This window comes from Eurypyga helias, unplaced genomic scaffold (genome assembly GCF_000690775.1).
Source record: "Eurypyga helias isolate BGI_N326 unplaced genomic scaffold, ASM69077v1 scaffold26878, whole genome shotgun sequence".
NCBI lineage: Eukaryota > Metazoa > Chordata > Aves > Eurypygiformes > Eurypygidae > Eurypyga > Eurypyga helias.
This window is the reverse complement of record NW_010265375.1, coordinates 3,375-14,227: the sequence shown is the minus strand read 5'-3', so window position 1 is coordinate 14,227 and position 10,853 is coordinate 3,375. Positions and strand designations below refer to the sequence as shown.

At 40.8% G+C, this 10,853-nt stretch overlaps 1 protein-coding gene across 1 annotated transcript in view; it reads right to left on the bottom strand.

Annotated features, from left to right (window-relative positions):
• LOC104513396 (polyhomeotic-like protein 3) overlaps positions 1-9,977 on the bottom strand; it is a 23,513-nt gene extending 13,536 nt beyond the window's left edge. The window contains 6 exon segments of the mRNA XM_010156727.1: positions 701-935; positions 5,152-5,250; positions 5,721-5,879; positions 7,443-7,520; positions 8,947-9,105; positions 9,852-9,977. Coding sequence (XP_010155029.1) covers positions 701-935; positions 5,152-5,250; positions 5,721-5,879; positions 7,443-7,520; positions 8,947-9,105; positions 9,852-9,977 — 856 coding nt within the window.
• Between the last annotated feature and the right edge of the window lie 876 nt (positions 9,978-10,853).

Genomic DNA, 10,853 nt, shown 5'->3' with positions numbered 1-10,853 from the left:
TCCCTACAGAATTTCTAAGAGCATTAGGGCACTATACCTCATGCATGGCTGCCTTGGAGTCCTAGTCCTTCTCCAAAAGCCAAGTCAAATCCCAGAACTCACACCAATTGTCTAGACTACACTTACTCTTGCAAAATAAGGAAGATAAAATGCATATCTAAACAACTGCAGGCTTGTCTTGTTTTATCTTGGTATTATACAAAATACTAAGATTCTGGGGCACTATTGCCTATGGGTTCATAAAAGTAGTTGATATAAAAACATTGTGATGATACAGACAAGACAGTGAAAAAAAATAAAACCATAAACCTCCAACAAAATAGCTTTTGATGAGAGCAAGAGGCTTGATGTGGCTTCAGCCCATGCATTGCTTCCCAAGGACTGGGGATAACATGTCCTGACAATGAGTACGCAGAGATCGGGAGTAAGAATCATGTTTGTACGGTGATTCAGCGTGCATTGCAATTGCCATATTGTGCTTGTATCATGATTTAAGAACGTTGCTGTATCACTCTGCTAAATCAAAATCCTGTGTAACATCCAATATCAACAAAGAAGTAAATTCGTTATTAAACATTAAACTCTCTTCATGTGGAGTATCTAAAAGAACCTGGTCAGAGAGCACTGGACTCTGACTGAACCATAACATACAAATGAACTTTATTAAAATAACTTTGTTGTAGCTCCATTTTCATCCTACCTGGTGTTATTAAGTGATGTATGCTCGATGTCCGTGTGACTGGTGTACTCCGACATTCTGGAGTTGGGCTCTCGCCTTTCCTATTGCTTTCTGAGGGATCTGGTTGGCTGCCCTTGGAACTGGTTACAGGTTTATTAGGGCACAGAGACAAAGTTTGACTGCTGCTCTTTGGTGGGCCATTCTGTGAACTTGACAATACACCCAACTTCTGACTGCGCAGTGTCAAGTTCTGAACCTGGGGAAAGAGCAAAACATGAAAAAACTCAAGCCATATAAACATCTCTGACAAACATCTAGGCCAAAATAGTAAAAAAATGACGTTATGTACTGCATCTCATCCCACGTGATCAAAATACAAGTTAAGTATCTGCATATCGAAGTACCTTTTCAGCCACAAATTTTAAAGAATCTTGGACTACTTCAGTGATAAAGAACATATGGGAAAGTAGTTTTTCTTAGAGAACTTTTAAAAGGAATTGAAATTGTTCATTACATTAATTTGAATGAAAACTTGCATTTTTTCCTTATTATGCCTTTAAAGTGAATGACAAAGTGTCTTAAGCAAATGCAATTCTATTTTTACACAGACACTGCAGAAGTGCAGTGGTCTGTAAGAACGTTTGCAGAGACTAACATAAACCAGAGCCTTGGGTGGTCAATGGGACCAGAATCTGCTGTATGTTATCCGTGACTTAACAGACCTGAGCTCTTTGTTTCGACCGCATTATTAATGTACCTTGGCATCACGACACCTCCAACGTCACATGAAACAAAAGGTTTGCCTTCTGAAATGTAAATCAGTCTGTGATTATTTTCACTAACGTCTGCTACACCACAGCCAGGTAAGTGCATAATGATCCCAGCTTTCCCATCCTACGTGCTGAGCTAGAATTTTGTTTTCAGGGATAGAGACTGCCCTTGTAGCACTAACTTACATCACACTTTACATGATAAGAGAGGACTAATTATCACCACCATCCATTATTTTGATTACATAATCCCTTCCTCATTCAACAGGTAGTACATGTGTAATGAACAGCTGGTTGACATTTTATTTTTCACTGTCAGTGTGTTACAGGACACATCCAAGCCCTGTTCTGCAGACAGTAGGATTTGTTTCCTTACTGGCATGCATGAGACATTTACTGAAATCCTATCTCTCTGAGTATAAACCTTTAGTTACCAGATAAGGTAACTAATCGGGAGACACATATAAGAACAAATTATGAAAGCAGAAGGGAAGAAGAGTAAGCAGGAGAGAAGTGTCCATTCCCCTAACTATTCAGTGTGTCATGGAGAAACTCCTGAGCGTCTCTGATATTTCTACGTGGAAGATGGCACTGTGAGATCACTATACTGTACATCTTGGCTAAGTGTAATGTACACATCTATGGCTATAAGCAAACACATTTTTTTCTCATTAACTGGCCCTGCCTATTTGCTCAGCTTTGCTTATATGATAAACAAAGACATTTCTCTCAACCCAGGTGACTGAAATCCCAAGGACATATTTATCACAAGCCAAGAAAAAGAAAGTGTACTGGTGTTACAGCTTTTCCAGTGCATCACTGACTATGGATGACACTGGATCTTTGCAATGTCACTGCTGCTATAGAAACTAGACAACCAAGGTTAACAACATCTGGCAATAGGGCAGTACTGATCACTGAGGGGAGAGGAACGGCTTGAGCTTGGCAAGGTCACCACAGCAGTTCATCTGACTGAATAATGCTCCATGCTCTGGGGGAGATTCTACTGTCTCTCTGCAGCCATGTCTCAGGAAGTTGCACAGTTGGGCAGACATGTGCGAAGTGGACCTCTGGACCTCTAAACCCTGCGGTACAGAAGGACCAAGACTGTAAAGTCACATGCCTCACTGCCATTTCTACCTTGAATGTGAAAGACAAAGATACAAATGCAAAAAGAGCTGCTAACCCATTCAGTAACCTCTCTACACTTTCAAACTTAATCTGCAGAATCTGGAGGGAAGAGAGGCAGCTGTGATAAAGGGTAATGTAACTCCCAAGACTGAAGGAGCAGTCTGTCTTTTCAATGAAGGCTCAACTGATAAACTTCACACTGTGAGCTTGCTCAACAGCATCCTTCATAAATACACAGCTGGGTTCCAGCACACCCTGCCCCCCTCAGATACCTACTGGCAAAGCAAAGGGAAGGCAAGCTTCAGGGATTTACCATTCTCTCAGAACAGTGACACATCGTTAAGATCTTCAAGAAGGAAGCAGACTCAGATGACACTTCATCATACATAAATGAACTTTTTTCTTTGGTTGTTCAATTTGCAAGGAAAGAGTTCTCAGAAAAACCAGGAGGCACTGCAAATAAATACAGGCACTGAGCAAGTCAAGGTTCTACTCATGAGGTGAGAAGCAAAAGCTCTGGCAAATCTGTCAACGAGTCACAGATGAGCAGCTACTAATAAGCTATTACATATAGTGCATTATATATGATAATATGTGATCAGTTCTGCAGATCGTCCCTACAGAGGACTTATAAAAGAGAAGACAAACCATGTTCTAGAAAAACATTGCTCTTCTCTGGCATTATGTCCAATCAAAATGCCTGCAGACAAGGAGAGAAGTCTATGGATAAACAGATGCCTGGGCAAATAAAACAACTGGGATGAGATTACTCCTGTATTTCTCCGAGAGGCTAACAGCTTATGCTGATCAAGGCACTTGTCACTCTTGAAGACACAAAGTCCAAAGGACGACACCTGTACCTGCTTGTGTGTTTTTGAAGGATGTGCTCCTCAAATGAGGATACCGTATTTGCCCAACAAACTCAGTCATGACAGAGCTGCATAGTGCCACAAACACTGTAATGACAGGCCCTGTCTCCGCAGTTCAGAGGAAACTACTCAATATGGGAAGCCAAAGGTCAATTGCAATTCTGGAAGCAATGGTAGGAAGGCTTTACCATGCCCTTTTATCAGGACCCGTCTCACACTCCAGCCTACAGTATACTGAAGGCATGGTTCCCATTAGACTCTCACTCTCATAGCATGCCATTTGCTTTGCAGAAAACTCAAACAAAAGGGAAGGAGAGGCCAGCATGTGCTGAGAAAGTAACTGAAATCAAACTGAAAGGAAGAGTTGCAAACCTGCATTCAAGTGAAACTGAAAGCACAGCTCAAGAAAACAAGTTAGGAACACCATCAAGAAAAAAACACTAACTCAACAAAGTCAGGGGCAGAAGATCTCACTTGACTGCATTCCAACTGACACAAGAACCTTTGTTACAATGGACAAACAATGGCCAAGTCCCTCCTGCCACTTGTACACCACTCACAAGAAACTCTTTTGGCAAAGCCTGGGTAGAGCCAAAGTTTCAAATCACAAGCCATAGCTAGTAGGTCAAGTAACAGTCCTCAACACCTTAATTCTCAAAAGGAAGACATAACTGTTCTCTCAACCATCATTCAGAAGTTCTTACATGAGGTTGGCTTCAATATGAACAGCAGTGCAGTGAAACACATGGAAGCCCCAGTAAACACAACGAAATCAAGTTCCATCTAAACGTCCACATTCATCTGCTGATCACTCCATAGTAATCCTAGTTTATTGACCAACTTGTACGATCTGTGATGAAACTACATCCACTCACGGCCAAAGGGAACAGTGCAGACTGAGTAACAAGCATTTGTCAGACAAATACGACTGGAACAGTACTCCAAACTGTAATAAAGAACCAAATTAGTAAGCACACAGACATGTGCCGGATTGGGGAAGAGGCAGAAATAGAACTTTTGTAAAAAAGAGTTGCAAATCCATTGAAGGGATCAACAAAAACAGGGTCAGAGAGCTTTCAACTGGTATAATTCACTTGGATTTCTAAACAAGGTCCATTTACCAAAGGCTTTTGAAGAAACTGAAGATAGAAAACAAGATCTTGCATGAGAGCATAAACTTGTTACATACATGTTCAGTTTTCATAGCAGAAAACTGTGTCAAACATGTTCTGTAGATATTTGTGCTGTTCTGTATGTTTTCCCAGATGATATACAAAGATGTTGCACAGTGAAAAGGTGACACAAGTTCAGCTGCTAACACTAAGTTATTCAACGTAAAAAAAGATACGAGCTAATTATGAAGAACTGAGATGTCGTATCCAGGATCCCAATTTTACATATAACATGATCACCTCTAAATGTGTGACTTTATGTTAGTGGTATCTGGAAGGCATTAGAGGTGATGGTCAAATGCTACATGTTGCAGCGCAATTTCTCAAGTTTCTTTTTCTCTTGCTCAGGGACATCATGAGAACGGGAGGTTCAAAATACATGACGGTAAACAGAAGACACGGAAGTTGTACATAACCAGTACCCACTAGTAGCTTTTATAAGCAAGTAAAACTTAAGTGCAATATTTCCTTGCTTCTCAGTTTTTGCCCACTCCACTTGACTTGGCTTTCATACATTTACACAAGCTCACCTGAGTAGCTGCAGACTGACAGGAAGAGGAGGAAGATGATGAGACAACAGGAATGTCAGACTGGACAGCAGCCACAGTGGTTGCCGGAGTAAAAATAAGCTGTTAAGCAAGAAAACAAAAAACTGGTAACAGACTGAAACTCTGAAAATATGTGAAAGAAATGCAGTATTTTAAAAAGAGATAGATAAGTTACATGTAGTATATACAGCTTCTTTTTTACTTTCAGATGGACTTACTCAAAGAACAATTTGTCACTGTAGTTTAGGTAAATAAATTTAAAATATAATAATGTAAAATACTTGTGCTACACATTCAGAAAACTCTCTCATATTACCAAGAGCTGACTGGTACCTGAGCATTCAAGTACAACTTCAATAACTTCACTACAGTGTTTCATAAGATTATGTATTCACAAATTAGTGACTAAACTCTCAATGCTAGCTGAAACTAAAGAAGAATATTTATGAAGAATTTATAAAAACAAAATAAAAGCTGAAATAGTTAAGGGTTTTTTTGGGGGAGGAGGGAGGGGACCAAAACCAAGCTTAAGAATTGTAATCAAAACTTACCATTTGAGCTCGCAGATACATTTGAGCCTGGCTTGCACTCAGGGTTGGAGAGGTGCTCCCCAGCAACATAGTCTGTTGGGTAATACTGCTGCTGGTGGTGTTGGAGGTCTGTGAACGGCTTATTATCTGTGCAGGTGTGGGAGAGGTGGAGAGGTTAATCTAAGGAAACAAAAATATTGCTTCTGTCATGGAAATTCATTCATCCTAGGGTCTAAAGCCAGAAAGCCTTTGACAAAAATGGCAGCGGCAGTTGAAATCTCTGACCCATAAAGATAGCAAAAATATACTGAGCCAGTCATCACAGAACTGCATTCTGGCAAGACTGTACATTTCATTCTTAGGCTGCTAGCAACTGTTTGACAGTAAATAATAATAATCAGTTACGAGTATAAACAATACCGTGAAGTCCAAAAAACATACCTCATACAAATACACATTTACAGAATATGTAACATGAGCTTGCAATATTTTAAGAAAAATACCTCTATTTTAATATTTAAGCATCTTTAAAGGTTTCCATTATCTGACTAGACTGATAACTGCAGTCATGCAACCTGATCAGGCCACTTCTGTGTGCCGCCATATATATGGACTTGGATTCCTCATTCTACACATTCACATTTAAAAATGACTGGAAACGAAAACTGTCTAGAATTTCATATAAATGTTCGTGAATGCTCTTTAGCATCTTCTCAAACAAAAGCTGTTGTGGTTTGGGGTTTCTTCTCGTTTTTTCTCTAACCGGTCTAACAGAGTTAAGTGCCCAGCTCTTTTTCATCACTTACTCAAAAGATTTCCTTGAAAAATCCCAGCCCAATTATTACGTTAGCTTAACATCAGACATATTTAAAGACCCTCCCTCCTAAATTTAACGAATTAATGATTTTATTTCTAACAACTGTAAGCCAAAGCAATGCTATGGGAGCTTAAAAAAATACACAGTTAAATCAGTGAAGCTATGCACTGAAGTCATGAACAGCTTGAGGGCATGATTCATAAGCAGGATGTCTGTAGGACCAACAAAGTCCTACTCAAGACAGCTGTAGAACTGGACAGAACAGACTGTGCAAATTACATGTCTGAAGGTGCCGCTTAAAGAAATACAGCGTGAACTGAACACAGAGCTGCTAATAACTGAAACCTGAGCACATGCCTACAATATGGATAAAGTAATTGAAAGTGCATGATAAAAGATGATAACCAATAAAAGAATGAATGTTATAAACACTTAATCAGTTTCATATCTGTATGTGAGCACTGACTTGGATTCTTTAGATTTGGTGCTCTATAACCACTGATACACAGAGTTATGATTTTAACCTACAATAGTGCCCTGAATAAAGACACTCATGTAAAAACTCCAGTAAGAAATCATGTGAAAGATGAAAGCTTGGGGAGTGACTCCTGCAGCGGTCTGAACAGTCACTAGTGCTTGTGGAGCAAGTAGCTGCCCCTCAAAGCACCACGAATGGGCTGGGACCAGGGAAGCCTCCAACGCTGGCCAGCCACGACAGCAGCTGGCAGCATGCACCAGGATGACTGGCGGATGCTGGAAGCGCAGCCAACGCTTACTACAGAGTCGTCACACTACTATTTACTGTTCTGTAACACTGATCTTAACCACACAAATTTAAATACTAATTTTTTTTCTGTTTTTCCAAGAAGTTACATAATGACCAAGAGGGGTTGAGAATGGATGGAGGGCTTTGTTCAGTTACGTACCGAGGTCTGCGACATGCTTGACTGCTGAGTGACACTCCCAGTGGGGGAAGTACATTGCCTCCCACCTGACAGGCTTGCCTAAATAGCAAGAATAGGTGTCAAATATTGAAATCAAAAAGTATTTAAGTGATGTTCATATTATTGCATAAACCATCAGAAACATCCCTCCCTACCATCATCTTTGCTGTGAGTTAACAGTAAAAATGCTTTACTCCGTGGAATTAGTTTGCAGCAAAACGCACTCTGCACTAGGGAATGCTATCCGCAAGCTGCTAAATGTTTGGAATTCCTACCCAATTTCAGGCACTCAGATTCTTCCAGATCAAGACTTTATCAAAAACTACCAGAGGTAAAGTCTATCAGACTGTTAATGATGGAGCTAATCGATCAGCTCACTACCTATGGTGCTCAGCACTTAAAATGTGACATCAGTAAAACCTGTTATTATTAGTTTTACTATAATTAGAATCCTCTAAAAATAAAACAAGCTTTGTAAGTGCTGTAAAGAACACCCTCATACTGTAGAATAATTTATGGATGCACATGTAGCCTCCATAACAGTATACTATGCCAGCCCTTCAGATGAATACAGGGACAGGGATTTCAATTTCTGTATTAACAGACTGCGTAACACAACTTCTTAGCCTTCCCCAATGTGTTTTTCTTTTTTCCTCTGTTTAACTACATATGCACACGCAAATCCGTCACAAAAAATAAAGAAGACAGATCAATATATCACCACGATCTAATGGAAAAGGTACAGAAGAAAAAGTCAGGAGCATATTAGAGTCAGGCCCAGTTCTGACAACAGCTATATCCCTGAAGTCTTTAACTTCATTTTAGCATTTTCATGTGTAACATCATTAACAACCATCTATCTCTGCAAGACAATATTCTCAAGCCAAGGTCAACTGAGGTCAAAGGAATTCTTTCAACTGCTTGAGTTTTCAACCTGGGTCTCCTCCAGTGTTCCCTAACGTTAAAAGCTGTGCTTCAGAAATGGAATGTCATTTACTTCCTACATTTCCACACTCAGAGTTAAAACTGAATCTTGCCATTACTTATACTGCAGCCAGATGTGTGGCAAAACACACTAAGATCCCAGACGTTCATTGATTTCATTTGATTTCACTAAGATAGGTTGCTATTCACAGCTTTCCCCATCAATTTTTAGAGAAAAACATGGGATGAAGATTGAAGCAGTCTACTTTTAATATTTATTTGACTACTGTTTGATGGTTCACATGATGCATTATAATGTATGCAATAAAGCATGGAATGGTTGCCTACTGGAGCATCGGTAACACTAGACAAAACACTTCCTCCAAACTGTTTGGAGGAAGATACAATTTAAAAGAACAAAGTAATCAAAATATAACAGTGAATTATTTTGAGGCGTTAAGCTCAGGCACTTAAGCTGTTATTATGTTTGACAATGCTCTAGAACCGTAGCCCTGCTCTAGAAGATAGCATACCATTGTGTTTCAGCAATCTTCGCTCTCACCTGTGGTACAGTTGCCAGACTCTGAAATTGGGTACTGCTTAAGTGCTGCTGCTGCAAAGCAGCAGTCTGCAGCATTAGATGCTGCTGTTGGGCTGCATACATCTGCTGGAGGTACTGAGCAGCTGAGCTAGGAGGACGATGCAAGGCCTGCTGAATAACCTGTGATGAATCAGTAGGCAATTAATTACAATTACAAAGTACACACCATGCTGACATGAGGCTGAAGTTTACCTTTATAAGGAAATAAAACCAAATAAATTCTTTTCACAGCAATCATGTAATACTGAACTTCCTCCATCACTGTTCTCAATCACGTCACAGAATACAGTCAACATAAATATACCCATGTTTTCAAGGAAAGCCTGATAATCAGCTGACAATAGAGCATCATTCATACACAACATCCAAGGCTCTTAGGTCCCTGTCAACCAGGCCTACATAATATTCTGCTTTTTGAGAGATCAGGATAGCGTGTGAGTGACTCAGTCATCAACCCAACAGAATGGGCTGTACAGAGTTCGAGGAGACCTAATTTAAAGAACAGCAGGAGGGGCTGGATCCAAAGCAGCAGTCACACACACCCCTCTGGATCCCCGTGGTCAATGTCGGTCAAATGAACAGCTTTATTCTGTGTTATTTTGTAAAGGCTCACGTTAACAATCCATACCTTTAGGGAATGGAAAAAACCCCAACCCATCAACTTCTTAGCACAGCACGTCCCCCTCCCTCACTGGGGAGGCAGGCCTGTACCCTGCTTTATTCTAAAGTGTTACGATACCCTCCGGTGAACACTACCTTCTGAAAACCACTCAGATACTGAAAAAGAAAACAGCAATTAAGAAAGTATTGCACAATGCCTTGAGCACACTGTACAGGACAGGAGAGAACACCTCACAGCCCAGTACCTGGACGGCATGCCTGTCCGAGCCACTGTAGACAGATATCTGTGGTAGCTGTGTCCGGGAGGTGGAGGTGGTAGTGACAGTAGTTGTAGATGCAGAACATGTTGTTGTGTTTGGTTCATTCTCCATAGCTGTGCAGCGTTCATCCAGCCTGGCAGAATCAAAATAGAAGTGGTTCACAAACAGAAGACCAGTACATACTGATTTTAAAGGCAAAAAAAAATTTAAGCTACGCTGAGATAGAATAATGGACAATTTTTAAATGGGCAAATTTATGGGATTTGCTATTACTTGATGGGATTTGTCAAGAAATGAAGTTATCTAAAATTCATCAAGAGTAGCAACAGGTGACCAATTTAGGAATACGTGCAAGATTTTTCAGCAAGCTACACAGGAATACTGCCACATCCCTATTCCGCCCAGCATAGCACTGAAACTGCTGGCTGACCATCCTGTGCATTCAGCAAAATACCTTCTTGGGAAATATCACTGGTGGCATGCTCTGTTGGGATAGAAATAGACAGGATGTGGAGGAAAATGCTCTTACTCTTCACAGCAATGCCTCACAAAATACAGCAAGGGCCAAGGAAGAAACTCTCTATTTAAGCATCTCTGATGATTCCTCCCCAGCCTTATAGAATCATAGAATCACAGAATGGTTTGGGTTGGAAGGGACCTTAAAGATCATCTAGTTCCAACCCCCTGCCATGGGCAGGGACACCTTCCACTAGACCAGGTTGCTCCAAGCCTCATCCAGCCTGGCCTTGGACACTTCCAGGGATGGGGCATCCACAGCTTCTCTGGGCAACCTGTCCCAGTGCCTCACCACCCTCTCCAGGAAGAACTTCTTCCTGATATCTAATCTAACCCTCCCCACTTTCAATTTAAACCCGTTCCCCCTTGTCCTGTCACTACAGGCCCTTGTAAAAAGTCCCCCCCAGCTTCCTTGTAGCCCCTTCAGGTACTGGAAGGTGCTATAAGGTCTCCCTGGAGGCTTCTCTTCTC